We start from the raw sequence: 15,974 nt of genomic DNA, 5'->3' as shown, positions 1-15,974 counted from the left end.
GGTCGTGTTGCAATTGCGCGAAAGCTGCCACGAAATTTGGCGCAAAGCTTTCTAGAACTTTCCACAATGTTGATCAGTCGCCGAAATCACCGTCCGCGACACCACGAAATCCACAACACACGTGCTGCGCAAACAGAGCTGCGCAAACAACAGCAGACAGCAGACAGCAACGTGTTCCATCTTCTGTGTGCTTTTGGCATCGTCTGCTCCGACCGACTGGCTTGTTGTGGTCCAGGCGGACACCGTTGGCCTGCTTGTTGCCTGTTTCTTCGTCTCCCCCGTCTCCCCCGTCTCCCCTCTCTTCCCCCCCCCCTTCTGCGTGAGTCACCATGGAGGAGGAGCATGTGCACAAGCAGCACAATGCGCCCAAGTCGGGCGCCAAGGCCAAGAAGAAGGCGCAGAAGCTGCAGAAGGTCGCCTCCGCAAAAGGCAAGAGTGGCCAGAGCTCCGACCCTCGTGCCTTCTCCATCCAGAAGGTCAACAAGATCCGTCGCCGTGTCATGCACGCCCTGGACAAGTACGTGTGATGTTTGTGTGCTGCGTGCGTGTTTGTGTGTGTGTGTGATGTTTGTGCGTGTGATGTACGCGTGCGTGTGTTTGTGTGTTTGTATAAGTGTGTGCGTGCGTGTGATGTATGTGTGTTTGTGTGTGTGTTTGTACCACTGCTTGTGTTGCCACATCACAAGTCGTGCTGTTTGCGATCTCCTTGTAGTCCTCATCTCACGCGGAATACGCGCAAATACTCACACACTCACGCTCACACATACACACACACGCGCACACACGCACGCACGCACACACGTACACACACACACACACACACACACACTCACTCACTCACTCACACACACACACACACGCACACACATACACATGGACCAGGGAAACACGCAAACACCATGCTCCAATCGCCAATCGCACAGCGGATCAGCCCCCGCCACTCGTCATTGCCGTCGTCGGCCCGCCGCAAGTGGGGAAAACCACCCTCATTCGGTGCGTGTTCGAGAACAGCACCTTCGATGTGTTCTTACACCATCGCACTGTGACAGGGCACTCCGTTTGCTGCTGGCCACCTGGTTGGCTAGCACCCCTCACTCCGTCCAGCTCCTTCTCATCTCACAACACATGCGCCGGCATCACAGGTCACTGGTGAAGCGGTTCACGAAACAAACTCTCAACGAGATCAAGGGGCCCATCACCATCGTTGCAGGTGTTCACTCGTGTGCAACCCATGTCTGGTCCTGCTGCATTGTCCATGCACATGAACACACACACACACACATGCTCACACAAACACACATACATGTACACACAAACACACATACACGTACACATGCAAACACACACACACACACTCACAAACACACACACATGAAGGCAAGAATCGGCGGTACACGTTCATCGAATGCAAGAACGACATGAACGCCATGCTTGACCTCGCCAAGATCTGCGATGTGGTACGAGCACGTGCCAATTGGCACGCAAGATAGCACGTGACACTCACACACAACACTCACACACGACACTCGCACATGCTCGTCGCCTGCCCTGTGCTTCCCATCGTCTGGTTTTCGCACACCTTGCAGTTGCACGTGCATAGATTGTCACACTCATGCACGGTCAAATGCGCGTTTGTGCATGCGTGCACGCATATGCTCGTGTGTATGTGCAGGCGCTGTTGATGGTCGACGGCAGCTTTGGGTTTGAGATGGAAACGTTCGAGTTCCTCAACATGCTCATGGTGAGCTCATCTGATGCCATGTTTTGGTCCGTCACGAACACCAGCATGCAGCATCCAAACACGCGCACATACACGCGTGTTGTTGTATTGCAATACCATCGCTCATCAACCATCATCAAATTCCTTACCAACCCCATAACACCACCACCACCACCACCATCACCCCCAATCTTGTACCAGGCACACGGCATGCCACGCGTCATGGGCGTGCTGACGCAGCTTGACCGCCTGCGCACGCAGAAGCAGATACGGCGGCGCAAGAAGGAGCTCAAGGCGCGCTTCCAGTCGGAGATCTCGGCTCGCTCCAACCTCTTCTACTTCTCCGGCATCTCCAAGGATATGTATCCGCAGCGCGAGACAGTTAACATGGCCCGCTTCCTCTCTGTTCTCAAACCGAAGGTCCAGCGCTGGCGCAACAACCACCCCTACATCCTCGCGGACAGGTGCGTTTGGTTGGTCTGTCTGTTTGCTTGTGTCGTTCGTTCGTTCGTGCTTGTGTGTGTGTGTGTGTGTGTATGTGTGTGCGCGTGCGTGCTTGTGTATGGGTGTATGTGTGTGTGTGTGCGCGCTTGTGTGTGGATGTGTGTTCGTGTGTGTTCAGCGCTGCACCTCCCACTGTGCTGACCTCTGCCGCCACGTATGCCCGTCCATTGCACGTCAGACTCGAGGACATCACAGACCCCGAGGACGTGCGCGTGAACCCCAAGATGGACCGCAGCATCAGCATCTACGGATACGTGCGCGGCACATACATCCGAAGCGGTGGGCAGCAGTGATTGTTGAACACGCCACTGTTCATGAACAACGTCCTGCTGCCATTTCAACCAAATTCGTGTTGATTCCTCCCGCCCACGTGCACAAACGTGTGAACGCCACGCACGTGTGAACACACACACACACACACACACACACACACACACACACACACACACACACACACACACACACACACACACACACACACACACACACACACACACACACCATCGCACGCGCTCACACGCTCACACGCTCACGCGATGGCACATGCACACGATGACACATGCACACAATTGATTGCATGTTCATGCCCACCACCTCTGCTGTGCGAATGGACACGACTGCAGGCCAGCGGGTGCACATGCCTGGCGGGGGCGACTTCACGCTGGACAACGTGACGCTGCTGAAGGACCCGTGCCCGGCGCCGAGCAGCAAGGAGGAGATGACGAAGAGCAGGAAGCGGCGGCTGGACGACCGCGACCGGGTCGTGTATGCGCCAATGTCTGATGTCGGCGGCATCCTCTTTGACAGGGACGCAACCTACATCGAGATGCCAGAAGTAAGAAGCACGGCATGGTGCGACGGCGTGAGGTGCTCTCTTGCTCACCTTGTGGTGAATCGACCGAAACTGAAACCAACATGCACATTGATCATCATCGTCATCACCATCATCATCACCATCATCATCACACCGTCGTCACCGTCATCATCACACCGTCACCACAGGGTCCTGACCAGAACAAGGAGCGGCACAAAGCGCAGCCTGGCGTGGACTACGACGACCCGCGGCAGCAGCTGCTGAGCGAACTGAAGCAGCGCACTGTGGAGGAGACGCACGATGTTGTGGACGGGTCTGCTATGGCGCCCAAGACCATCGATGAGGAGCTTGCCCTGGACGGCAGCGACAGTGACGCCGACGTCGATGGTGATGGTGATGGCGGAATCAAGTTCCTGACGGTGGAGGAGGCAAAGAAGAGCATGGAGGACGGCGTGGTCGGGCTCGACGGCGTGAGTTCTCCTTTGGGTTTGTTGTTGCTTCTGCTGGCTGCTGGTGAAGTTATTGTTTATCGCTGCCTTTGTTGCTGTCTGGTGTCGTCCACACATGCAGCACAGCACACCACTTACAGCCCCTGCCATCCCTGCACCTCGCCACATCTCACCACCCATCCGCCAACCATCCTTGCTTGCCCCCCGGTCCTTGGTGTTGTGTTTCACATCAACAGGAGATCCAACTGTTCTCGAGTGGCGGCGCTGTTTCGCTGTCGCAGGCGCTGGCCGGCGAGCGGACACGCACCCGCGAGCAACACGATCAGGGCAGCGATGTCGATGCCAGCGACAGTGACGAGGACGATGACGAGGATGATGAGGGTGAGGATGATGATAGTGATGATGGTGCCGTGTCGAGGACGTCTCTCCCTGCGGAGGAGCGGGTGCGCGCTGGTGGGCGCGTTCGCCGCCGCGCCGTATTTGCTGATGCAGCGGACACACGCGCAGCGGCGCAGCAGGGACTCGAGTTTGAGGACGACGATGAGGATGAGGATGAGGAAGAGGAAGGTGATGAGGATGAGGATGAGGATGAAGACAAGGCTGGCGATCGCGCAATGAAGGAGGATGAGGACGCAGAACCGGACTTCCGTGATGTTGGCGACGACGATGGTGACGCTGAGGACGGCGGCGTGGGCGGCGCGCGGTGGAAGGAAGGCATGCTGGAGCGCGCATCCAAGCACCACGAAACGCGACACGCCGCAAACCTGCACGAGCTCGTCTATGGCAAACGTGCGTCTCAGACCGTTGATGCGTCCGTTTGTGTTGTCGTGATGTGTTGTGTTGTGTTGTGATGTGTGGAGTTGTTGTGATGTGTTGTGTGTAGTTGTGTGTTGTGTTGTGTTGTGTTGTGTTGTGTTGTGTTGTGTTGTGGCGTGTGTTGTTGTGCGTAGTTGTGTTGTGTGTTGTGTTGTGTTGTGTGTAGTTGTGTGTAGTTGTTGTGTGTTGTTGTATGTAGTTGTGTGTAGTTGTGTGTGGTTGTTGTGTGTTGTTGTGTTGTGTTGTGCGTCGGTTGCGCTGGTATTGTGGGCTGGTGTACCCGTTGTGCACATCGCAAGTGTGGGCATGGCCGCTAATGCGTGGCTGTTTCTCTGCTTTATGCTTACACATGCCTGCATGTGTGTGTGTATGTGTGCGAACGCTTGTTCAGTGTACGGCAAGGGGGATGCGCTTGATGGCTCGCCCGAAATGCAAGAAATCGACGACAGCGACGACGACGACAATGACGGTGATGACTTCTTCACGATGCGGTCGAAGGCCAAGGCGGACGAGGTGCACGACAGTTCGCGTGGCGCATGGAGCACAGCCATCGACCACGACTGGGACGAAGAAGACGTGAGCCACTTGCTTTGTGATCTTGGAAGTTGCGTGTATGTGTGTGTGTGTGTGCGTGCATGCGAGTTTGTATGTATGCATGCATGTGTGTTGGATGCGTGCATGCACGTGTGTTGGCATGTTTGCCATGCACACGGTGTGCATACTCATTTCATTGTAAAGCCATTACAGCTTCTGCTCTACACCACCCACTCATGCATTCCCTTGCTTCCTCACGTGACCGCCCCCTTGCCCACAACCCCCTGGCTCTCGATGTCCGCTGCATGCAGCTGATTGCAGAGCTGAAGAACCAGTTTGTGACGGGCGAGTGGCACGAGGACGACGATGCACAGACGCTCCTCGACAAACACAAGCAGTCCCTCGAGCAAGGCGACAGCGACGGCGATGGTGATGGTGCTGAGGACGATGAGTTTGGCGACTTTGAGGACCTTGAGACGGGCGAGGTGCACACGTCGTCCAGTGCTGCTGCTGCTGGCGGCGAGGGAGAGATGGGCGACGCTGATGCTGATGGAGAGGGTGAGGGGGACGAGGGTGAGGATGAGGAAGAGCAGCCCAAGAGCGCATTGACCTCACGGCAGAAACGGGAACTGAAGAAAGCGCGCATGAAGGCGCTGTTTGATGAGGAGTACGATCGCGTGTCCGGCGGCGGCAAGACGCATTTCGATGAGGTCAAGGATGAGCTTGCGGAGCGCGTCAAGTTCAACATGGACGAATTCGCCGACGAGGATGATACGTTGCGCGTGGAGTATGAGGGCTACCGACCGGGCCTGTATGTGCGGGTGGAGGTGCACGGTGTTCCGATGGAGCTTGTGGAGTACTTTGACGCGTCGTACCCATACATCCTGGGCGGGGTGCTGCCCCAGGAGGAGGAGATGGGCTTCATCCAGATCCGCTTCAAGCGGCATCGCTTCTACCAGCGGCGGCTGAAGAACAGAGACCCCGTGATCATGTCCATGGGGTGGCGACGGTTCCAGACCACCCCGCTCTACGCGTCGCAGGACGACAACCACCGCCACCGCCTTCTCAAGGTCACCCCGGACCACGTCCACTGCGTCGCCTGCGTTTACGGTGAGCACATGCGCGTTGTGTTGTGGTGTGCATCTGTATCTGTGTGTGCACTTGTGTGTGCTTGTGTGTTTGTGTATGTGTTTACTTGTGTGTGTGTGTGTGTGTCTGTGTGTCTGTGTACTTGTGTGTGTACTTGTGTGTGTGTGTGTGTGTGTGTACTTGTGTGTGTGTGTGTGTGTGTGTGTGTGTGTGTGTGTGTGTGTACTTGTGTGTGTGTACTTGTGTGTGTGTATGTTTGTGTTTATTTGTGTGTGTGTGTATCTGTGTCTTTATTCATGCGACCTTGAAGCCGCCTTGTTGTTGACTTGCTCTATGTCCCGACCACCTCCCCGCTTGCTTCTCTCGATGTCCTTCACCAACGCTGCCACACCCTGACCATGCTTCCCAGCGCCGTTTGTGGATCCTGGGTCCGGGTGCCTGACGGTAATCAACAGCGGGGAGGCCGGCACAGACTTCCGCGTCACGGGAACAGGAACTGTTGTCCAGCTCGACCAGACGTCGGACATCGTCAAGAAGCTCAAGCTCGTCGGCTACCCCATGAAGGTTCGTGTGATGTGTGTGTGTGTGTGCCTGTGTGCGCGTATGTATGCCTGTGTGCCTGTGTGCGTATCTATACCTGTGTCTGCGTGTGTGTGTGTATGTGTGTGTTTGTTGTAGTGCAGGTGTGCAACAGAACAACAAATGCATCACATTCTGTGCACCTTGGCTACCCTTCCACGCGCATCCCCTCTCATCCCCTCGTCGCTCATCATCACCACCACCACCGCAACCAACCCTGCTCCCGCTGTTGTGTGCTGTGCTGTGCAGGTTGTTAAGAACACTGCGTTTATCAAGGGCATGTTCAACTCTGCGCTTGAGGTGGCCAAGTTCCAGGGCGCCGCCATCAAGACCGTCTCCGGCATTCGCGGGCAGATCAAGCGCGCCATCCGCGCCCCAGACGGCGCGGTACGCAGTGGAGGTTGAGGAGGGGGGAGTGGTTTTGCTTTGTGCTCGTGTCTGTGTATGTGTGTGGTTTTGTGTCTGTGTATGTGGCTGTGTGCCTGTGGCTGTGTGCGTGTTTGAGTGTGTGCTCGTGTACATATCATGTTCGCCACCGTTGCTGCTCTTTGCGGATCATCACCACCTCACAATACGCCCTTCACCGTCACCTCCACCCCAGTTCCGCGCCACGTTTGAGGACCGCATTCTGATGAGTGACATCATCTTTCTTCGCACGTGGTACCCTGTTACGCCGCCAAAGTTCTACAACCCCGTCCTCTCGCTCCTCCTCCCAGACAAGACGGTGTGTGATGCAGCATCCTGTCTTGCGCTGCCGCCGCTGCTGCTGCTGCTGCTGCTGCTGCTGTTGTTGTTGTTGTTGTTGTTGTTGTTGCTGTTGTTGTTGTTGTTGTTGTTGTTGTTGTTGTTGTTGTTGTTGTTGTTGTTGTTTAAGTTGTTGTTGTTCTGTGTTGTTGTTGTTGTTGTTGTTGCTTGTTTCCGCTTGAAATCCTTGAGGTTTCCTCGACCTCCGACATGTCGCTCCTCGTCATGCATGTCTTTTGCGTACTCACTGCCCCGTTCCCCCGTATCACCGTCTTCGTCACCGCTGCGACTGCCAGGCGTGGGGCGGGATGCGGTCGACGTGGGTGCTGCGCATTGCAAACGGACTGCCAACCCCGCGCAAGTACGTCCCAGTAGCAAGCGTGCTGTCGTGTGGTGATATTGTGCGGTCAGACACTGTGGAAGTGACAAAACCACACACACACACACACACACACACACACACTATTGTTTGTTGTATGTGCTCACCCCTGTGTGTGTGTGTGTGTGTGTGTGGACCACCAGGAAAGATTCCGAGTACCGGCCAATCCACCGCAAGGAGCGGCGCTTTAATCCGCTCAAGGTCCCCAAGAAGCTCCAGGCAAACCTTCCCTTCAAGACAAAGCCAAAGGTGGGGCGCGTGTACGCGTGCGAATGTGTATTTGCACTTGTGCATTTGCGTGCGTATACACTTGAGTGCATTTCTTTTTGTTTTGCCTGCTTGTATTCGCTTGCTTGGCTCCATCCAACATGACCACAGTGAAACACAGCAGCTCCCTTGCATCGCCATCTCATGACCCCGTTTGCACGTTGCCCACCGCCAGCTCGCGACAAAGCGTCGTCACGCAACATACGAGACAAAGCGTGCTGTTGTCCTCTCGGAGAAGGAGCGGAAGCGCATCAGTCTCTTGCAGGAGGTGCGCTGCCGCTGTCGCCTGTGTGTCTGTGTGTCTGTCTGTGTGTCTGTCTGTGTGTGTGTGTGTGTGTGTGTGTGTGTGTGTGTGTGTGTGTGTGTGCGTGCGCGCGTGTGTTTGAGTGTGTGTGCATTTCCTTGGCCCATTAACCCTGCTCACACTGCCTTCCGATCTGCGGTCCTCCTGTTTCTGTTCACCAGCTCGCCACCATTCGCAACGATATGAACGCCAAGAAGAAGGCCCGGAGAGCACAGAAACGCGAGGTGTGTGTGTGTGTGTGTGTGTGTCTGTCTGTCTGTCTGTCTGTCTGTCTGTCTGTTGGGTGTGTGTGTGTGTGTGTGTGACATCAGAGCTGCGTTCTGCTTACAACTGCTACATTTTCTCACGCTGCCTCCCTCCTGTTGCTGGTGGGTCGTGTGCGGTCGACAGGAGGCGAAGAAGAAGTACGTAAAGAGCGAGCTGGAGCGCACGCGCATCCGCAAGGAGAAGATGAAGGAAGTGTACCGCGCACTTGGCAAGGAGGAGAAGCGACGCATGATTGCACAGGGCAGGGCACTCCCAGACTCAAAGCGCGCAAAGGGGCCAGAGCCCGTCTGAGTGCGTTGTGTGTGTGTGTGTGTGTGTGTGTGTGTGTGTGTGTGTGTGTGTGTGTGTGTGTGTGTGTGTGTGTGTGTGTGTGTGTGTGTGTGTGTGTGTGTGTGCATGCCCGTCTCTCCCTGGCATGTTGTTAGCTTTTCGTGTTGTCCTACCTATCTGGTGCTGAAGATGATGCTAAACATGCGTAGGCTGAGCTGGGTGAACACACACACATGCGCGCGCACAAGAAGCGCGAGGGGAAACAGGTCGATCAGATCACAATCACACCCACACACACGTGCATGTGCAACATCCAAACAACAACACAACACAAACGAAACAGCAGTCGCGCCATTTTCGTCTGCACAAGAAGGACAACAACACACACACACGATGGTGATGATGATGATGATGAGGTTTGTGCGACTCGGGTTGCCTGTTGTTGCGATCACGAGCGCTTTGGCGAGAGCAGGGACCAGCACCAGCTGTCCTGCTGCTGCTGCTGCTGCTGCTGCTACCATGATGGGTGGTGGGATGCGCTTCAACTCATCACAGGCGGCTACCGTCTGCGTCTTTGGCCATAAGGTTGGTTTTGTGTGTGTGAGTGAGTGTGTGTGTGTCTGTGTGTGTGTCTGTGTGTGTGTGTGTCTGTGTGTGTGTGTGTGTGTCTATCTGTGTGTGTGTGTGTGTGTGTGTGTGTGTCTGTGTGTCTGTGTGTCTGTGTGTCTGTGTGTGTGTGTGTGTGTGTGTCTGTGTGTCTGTGTGTGTGTGTGTCTGTACGTGTACCCATCGTGTCTGTCAGCTTCGTGGGGGTCGTTCCCATCGTGTATGTGTTCATATGCCTCCCTACGCAGATGTGCGCCCGCACCACCTCACTTTGTTGTTGACGTCCTTGATACTCGCACACTGCATTGTCACACTCCATGCTACGTGTCTTGTAGATCCCTGATACGGATGCTGTGTGCGCAGCCATTGTGCGTGCCATTGAGCTGGAGCACGATGGCTCCAAGGCCACGGCATATCGGCTCGGTGACCTCAACCCAGAGACGGAATACGTGCTGCAACGGGTGAGTGTGACGACGTGCTTGCCCTTGTTGCTCACTCGCACCCCGACTTGCTGAGGTTGTCCACACGTAACCCCATCGTGGCACCTTATCGTGGCACCTTGTCGTGGCAACTGCTCTTGTTGACACTCATGGTTCCTCTTGCCTTCGTCGTTTTGACGACAGTTCAAGGTGGACGTGCCGCCGCTACTGCCGGACCTACGTGCCCGCCCATGCGACTCTGTGGCCATCGTCGACACCAACAACCCAGCTGTACGTCTTGCTCCCTCGTGTGCTCGTGCGTGTGTCCGTGTGTGTGTGTGTATGTATGTGTGTGTGTCTGTCTGTGTGTGTGTGGGTGGGTGTGTGTGTGTGTGTGTGTGTGTGTGTGTGTGTGTGCTTTGTTCATGTGTGCTGACTTCCTCGCCCACTCATTCACTCACCCACTCATTCACTCACCCACTCATTCACACATACACACACGCACACACACACACACACATCACTTACACACACACACACACACATCACTTCCCCACACCCATGACCGCTCACGCGGTCACCAGGAGCTCCCAAGTGACATTGCCAAAGCGAATGTGACGTCCATCATCGACCACCATAAGCTCGCCGGCCTGACCACCATGGCGCCGCTTGAGATGGATGTGCGCCCGCTCTGCAGCACAGGCAGTGTTCTCTTCCACCGATTCAAGGCCAAGGTGAGACGATGTGTGTGTGCGTGCGTTTGTGTGTGTCTGTGTGTGTGTTTGTCTGTGTGTGTGTGTGAGTGTGTGTGTTTGTGCGTGTGTGTGTGTGTGTTTGTCTGTGCGTGTGTGTGTGTGTGTGTGTGTGTGTGTGTGTGTGTGTGTGTGTGAGTGTGTGTGTGTGTGTGTGTGTGTGTTTGTCTGTGTGCGTGTGTGGATGCAACCTTTGCACACTGCAGACATTGTCGCAGCCTTTCTTTTTGTTCCACACGGCCTCTTCCCTCATACACTGCATCACCACTGCTTTCCACCACATCACCACACCCCGTCACCTGCCACCGCTTGCCCAGGGTTACACCATCACGCCGGAGGTTGCCCAGCTCATGCTGGCGTGCATTCTCTCGGACTCTCTCCACTTCCGCAGCGTCACCACCACCGACGCCGACGAGCAGGCCGCCAAGGAGCTCGAGGCAATCGCAGGTGTGTCGGTGTGTGTGTGTGTGTGTGTGTCTGTGTCTGCGTATGTATGTTTGTATTGTGTGTCTGCGTCTGTGTCTGAGGGTGTGCGTCTGTGTCTGTCTGCGTCTTCACATACCTACCTACCTACCCGCCTGCTTGCGTTCCTCTTCCCTCGTTTGGCTTCTTTCCCCACGCCCTTCAAACCCCAACAAACGCCCCCTTTCCCTCACCCCCCGGCCTCCGCCAACACCGCCAGGCGTGTCTGCTGCCGAGCTCGGACCAGCGATGCTGGAGGCCAAGAGCCGCGTGTCGCACCTCTCTGGCGAACAGCTCGTTCTCCTCGACTCGAAGACATACACCCTGCACGGAGAGTACGTAGCAACCCCTTTGATGTGTTCTTGACGGGCGGGAGAGTGGAGTCGTCTGGGCACGTTTGTGTTGACTGTGTGTGCTTGCCTTGTCCTCTCTTATCCACTGCGACCACCCCCAAACACACTCACTTACCACACACACACACACACACACACACACACACACATGCACACACACACACACACACACACACACACACACACATGCGCACACACCAGGCGTACACGAGTGAGTGTGGTTGAGACGACACACGGCCCCAGCGTGCTGGCGCGGAGCAAAGACATCCTTGAAGCCGCCCACACTGTGAAAGCGCGCGAAAGTCTCGACCGCGTGCTCTTCTTTGTGGTGGACATTACTGCCGGTCGCGCTGTCCTTGTCACGGACGACCAAGTGGAGGCTGCGCGCGTGTCTGACGCGTTTAGCAAGGCCGGGATCAAGGCGTCGGTGAGCGAGACGGAGGATGGGGAGCTGCACGTTGTGCTGCACGGTGTTCTCAGCAGGAAGAAGCAGATGATCCCCGCACTCGAGGCATAACCTTTGTTGTTGGTTGTTCGGTGTTTGTTGATGATGTTTGTTGCTGATGTTTGCTGTTCATGTTGTTGTTGTTGTTGTCGCTGTGCCTTTGGGTTTGACTGCTATGCCTTTGTACATACATGCCGGCTACACAGGCTTGTGTTTGTCCGCTGCTGCCGTGTTGCGCGCTGCTTGCGTTGTTAGTGCATGTGTTAGTGTTCCATTCTTTCCTTATCCCTTCGCCTAAATAGAGGACGACAAAGAAGTCATGTAATGGAATGTCACCACGCAAACGTAACATAACCTTGGCACTCTCAATTCATCTACAAGCTGCAACCAGCACATGTGCGTGTGTGTGTGCGTGCGTGTGCGTGCGTACGTGCGCGTGTGTGTATGTGTGAGTGTGTGCGTGCGTGCGCGCGTGTGCGTTCATGTGTGTGTGTGTGTGTGTGTGTGTGTGTGTGTGTGTGTGTGTATGTGTGTGTATGTGTATGTGTATGTGTGTGTGTGTGTGTGTGTGTGTGTGTGTGTGTGTGTGTCGCATCAGGAGCGGAGAATCTCTGGTACGCTGCTGCGGTGCTGGCCGCCATCGCCCTCGTCCTCCTCTGCCAGCACATCGCCGTGGGACGTGTCCCGCCCTGCAGGGGCACATAGCACAACGAAGCGCAAGCACATGTACATGTGGAGACGCAGGGCAGTGTGGAGGGCGAGATAATGTGTGTGTGTGCGTGCGTGTGTGTGTGTGTGTGTGTGTGTGTGTGTGTGAGTGAGATAGTGTGTGTGTGTGACGGACAGACAGACAGAGCAAAGACAGACAGACACACACACATACACATACACGCAAGCACGTACACACACATACACACACACGCACGCACACACACACACATACACACACCAACCATGTGTGCGTATGGTTTCATGACTGACCGTAAAGAGGACGCTGGCGGACCGCATATGCAGAACCAGGTCGGTTGAGGTGGGACGCAGCCATGACGTGGTCGTGCGTCTGTCACGTTCCACAACAATGGTGATGACACAGCTTGAGCCAACACAAGGCAATGAGCAACGTTTGTGCACGCTAGCACACACACATACACATACGTACGTACGCACAAAAGTGCATGCACACACACGCATATACGCACGCACGCATGCACACAAGTGCTTTCGCACCTTCTTTGGCACTTTGAAGATGATGCCCTTCTTGATGAGCTCTGGCTTGGGCGTGCGTGTGTGTCCCGCCGCAGCAAAGTGTGGCCACACGTTATCAAGCGCCGATGCATAGTCCGCTGCACTCAAGGCAGAGGCGTAAGGGAGAATGGCAGCGCATGTCGGCGATGTGAGATAGGCGGCTTGTTCCAGTGTCAGGCAGATTCACAGCACTTGCACACAGACATTGGCACACCACGCACTTCCGATACCATACGCATGGGCACACATGTACGCACGCACCCATGCTCTCGCTTATTCACTCACTCACACACGCACACACGCACACACACTCACTCACTCACTCACTCACTCGCACGCGCCACCATCGCTTACGGACCGGCAGTGCAGCCGTTGGCGTCCACCAGCGTGGTGTCTGGGTTGTGATCCATCAAGGCAAACACCACCTTACCGTGACCTGGAGAAGCGCAAGACAGAGCGTGAAGTGAGAGGTGAAGACGTGGCGTGTGAACAGAAGCTTTCATGGCAAAAAGCGAAGCGAGGGGCTGGACGTGATGCTGGCGCGTGCCTTGAATCGCAGCAGCGTGGAGCGGCGTCCACTTGTTGCTTGGGTTCTGCACGTTCACATCTGCACCGTTCTCCAGCATCATCTGACGAGAGGAACATGTGGCAGTTGGGTGGCGGCGGCAATGAGACAACAGCAGCACACGAGGCAGCACACGCATGGATGCGTGTGTACGCACGTGCCTGCATAGAGAGGGGAGGGAGAGAGACAGAGACAGAGGCAGAGACAGAGGGAGAGGGAGAGGGAGAGGGAGAGACAGAGACAGAGACAGAGGGGGAGACACACAGACGCACACACACACACACACACAACGACAGACGCACACAGACACACACAGACACACACAGACACACACAGACACACACAGACACACACAGACACACACAGACACACACAGACACACACAGACACACACACACACACAAACACACACACATCACATCACATCACATCACATCACATCACACACACACACACCTCGACGAGTGGAAGGTGGCCCCAGAAGGCTGCGACGCAGAGGGGCATCAGCCCTTCGGATCCGGCCGAGTTGATGTCTGCCCCTTGTTCCATCTGCTCTCGCACCATCCGCACAGAGCCCGCCGCCACAGCCTGAATCATTGTTGTCATCTTGCTTCGCTTGTTGGTTTCCGTTACTTTTGCAGAGTTGATGCTTGTTTATGGTGACGACCAACCAACCAAACACAGACACATGCACGTTCACGTTCACATACTCACATATGCACACAGACACACACACGCACGCGCACGCACAGACACACAGACACACACACACACAACCACGTCTCTCACACGTCCTCGCCGGCCTGTGCCTCCGGCTGCGATGAGCGCCGGAGGAAGTAGGTGAGGAGGCCAGCAATGACAAGCGCAGCGAGTCCAATGGCAACGGCCACCACCACGTTTCCGCTCATGGCGGCGTGGCCAGAAGCAGCCTCCGAGGCCGTGTTCACGGTGGCACTCCCCTCAGCACCAGCAGCGGCTGGGAAGAGCGTGCCAAGGTTGATGAACGCCGTTGTGCTGCTGCTGTTGCCGGCAGTGGTGGTGTTCGTCGTGTTACCGGTGGATGGTGTTGATGAGGATGAGGAGGGAATAGTTGGTTCAAGTGTCGCCTCTCCAGACCCGCTCTCGTCGCCTTCAGTCGTGGTTTCCGTAGCCGTGGTGCTGGTGGTTGTTGCTTCGTGCGTGGAAGAGTGCATCGTTGAGCTCTCAGCCAATGTCGTGGTGGTGGACGCTGTCGTCTCCGAGGTCGTCGTTGTCGTCGCTGCTGTTGTCGGCTCTGCTGTTGTCGGCTCTGCCTCGGTGGTGCTTGTGGTATCTCCACCCTCGCGCGGCACGCACGTGAAAAACCACAGACACAGCGGCGTTCGCCGGCACGACAGCTGGTCCTGCTCACGCATACACAGCGACGCGGGTGAAGACAGGCAGACGTGTGAGTGAGGGCGCGCGTGTGCGTGTGTGTATGTATGTAGGAAGGGAGAGAGAACCAATACAAAAGCAATACAATGCGTGCGCGTGCGCGTTCGTGTTCAACGCAAACAGAGCAGGCGATGATGTACATTTTCATGGCATTCGCAGTCCCTTCCCCCAAGCGCATACTCGCGCACAGAACCAGCTTGTGTACTTACATCATGGGTGGAGCATTCAAATTCATTCACGCACTGTCCGTCGTCGTTGATGATACAGCCTGGACGGGCGCTGCAAGGGACGGCGAGTGGCGCCGCGCACAGCTGCCTCACAGCAGAGCACGTGCCAGACACCTCGCATTCCGGGTCTGCAGCACACAGTCGCGGACTCACGTGGTCTTCACACTGGGCGAAAGCCGCAGGCAGCCGCGTCAGGGCAAGGCCAATGCCAAACAGAAGCAGCACCTGGCAGGTCATGTCGGGTCTTGTCTTCTTGTCTCGGCTCACGTGTGATGCAGATATCGGGATATGATGGTGTCAGGGGCTCACACAAAGCAACGTCCACGCGCTGTATTGTGTGTGGTCGATGCGGTCGCTAGATGACGATAAAAATGGACACATTGGCGAAGCCGCCGCCACTTGCTCGCTCACATCCTGAGTTCATCGCGCGCGGTACTGATGCTCTGATGCGCTCGTGCTCTGGTACTTTGGTGTTCTGATGCTGATGGTGTGGCATGGGTATGGGTGTTTGCCGTCCAATCACGAACAGGGTGCGTTCGGCCTGGCCGTGTAGTTGGGATGGGAGAGGCATAATCAATAGAAACAATGGAGATGGTGAGAAACCTAAAGGGTGGGTGGGTTGCAGTGAACCTAGCTCGCCAGATAGGGATGGGTGCTATGAGTGAATGTCTATGATGATTGATCCATGAACATGACAAACGCTTGAGAAGGTTGTTTGTTGGCTTTGCAGGGCGCAGGTGCTGCGGCAGTG

The 15,974-nt window shown here is 55.8% G+C and overlaps 5 protein-coding genes across 5 annotated transcripts in view; 2 read left to right on the top strand and 3 right to left on the bottom strand.

Annotated features, from left to right (window-relative positions):
* The window catches only part of PTSG_11310 (uncharacterized protein), a 1,724-nt gene extending 1,703 nt beyond the window's left edge, over positions 1 to 21 (bottom strand). Inside the window, exon 1 of the mRNA XM_004987612.1 lies at positions 1 to 21. This exon is cut by the window's left edge and continues 154 nt beyond it. The gene's annotated coding sequence lies outside the window, so the exon portion shown is untranslated.
* Positions 22 to 329: 308 nt separating this feature from the next.
* Positions 330 to 8,757, top strand: PTSG_11309 (uncharacterized protein; the record flags this gene model as incomplete). The annotated part of the gene is made up of 19 exons (XM_004987611.1): positions 330 to 517; positions 883 to 993; positions 1,143 to 1,210; positions 1,378 to 1,457; positions 1,673 to 1,741; positions 1,922 to 2,184; positions 2,403 to 2,503; positions 2,848 to 3,059; positions 4,033 to 4,298; positions 4,753 to 4,879; positions 5,149 to 5,947; positions 6,336 to 6,490; positions 6,755 to 6,892; positions 7,107 to 7,229; positions 7,546 to 7,610; positions 7,772 to 7,877; positions 8,071 to 8,163; positions 8,361 to 8,423; positions 8,590 to 8,757. 19 exons carry the CDS (start codon positions 330 to 332, stop codon positions 8,755 to 8,757), a joined length of 3,195 nt encoding a protein of 1,064 aa, XP_004987668.1.
* Positions 8,758 to 9,080: 323 nt separating this feature from the next.
* Positions 9,081 to 12,090, top strand: PTSG_11308 (uncharacterized protein). Its single transcript, XM_004987610.1, has 7 exons — positions 9,081 to 9,321; positions 9,678 to 9,803; positions 9,966 to 10,052; positions 10,346 to 10,495; positions 10,831 to 10,960; positions 11,196 to 11,310; positions 11,530 to 12,090. Exons 1-7 carry the CDS (start codon positions 9,130 to 9,132, stop codon positions 11,843 to 11,845), a joined length of 1,116 nt encoding a protein of 371 aa, XP_004987667.1. The 5' UTR covers positions 9,081 to 9,129; the 3' UTR covers positions 11,846 to 12,090.
* A 236-nt stretch (positions 12,091 to 12,326) lies between these two features.
* Positions 12,327 to 14,236, bottom strand: PTSG_11307 (uncharacterized protein). The gene is made up of 6 exons (XM_004987609.1): positions 14,040 to 14,236; positions 13,566 to 13,647; positions 13,377 to 13,454; positions 13,001 to 13,116; positions 12,755 to 12,833; positions 12,327 to 12,462 (listed from the first exon to the last, which is right to left on the bottom strand). Exons 1-6 carry the CDS (start codon positions 14,187 to 14,189, stop codon positions 12,368 to 12,370), a joined length of 600 nt encoding a protein of 199 aa, XP_004987666.1. The 5' UTR covers positions 14,190 to 14,236; the 3' UTR covers positions 12,327 to 12,367.
* Positions 14,237 to 14,368: 132 nt separating this feature from the next.
* Positions 14,369 to 15,675, bottom strand: PTSG_11306 (uncharacterized protein; the record flags this gene model as incomplete). The annotated part of the gene is made up of 2 exons (XM_004987608.1): positions 15,206 to 15,675; positions 14,369 to 14,965 (listed from the first exon to the last, which is right to left on the bottom strand). The coding sequence occupies exons 1-2, from the start codon at positions 15,458 to 15,460 to the stop codon at positions 14,369 to 14,371; spliced, it is 852 nt and encodes a 283-aa protein (XP_004987665.1). The 5' UTR covers positions 15,461 to 15,675.
* Between the last annotated feature and the right edge of the window lie 299 nt (positions 15,676 to 15,974).

This window comes from Salpingoeca rosetta (genome assembly GCF_000188695.1).
Source record: "Salpingoeca rosetta unplaced genomic scaffold supercont1.43, whole genome shotgun sequence".
NCBI lineage: Eukaryota > Choanoflagellata > Craspedida > Salpingoecidae > Salpingoeca > Salpingoeca rosetta.
This window is presented reverse-complemented; position numbering and strand designations above follow the sequence as displayed.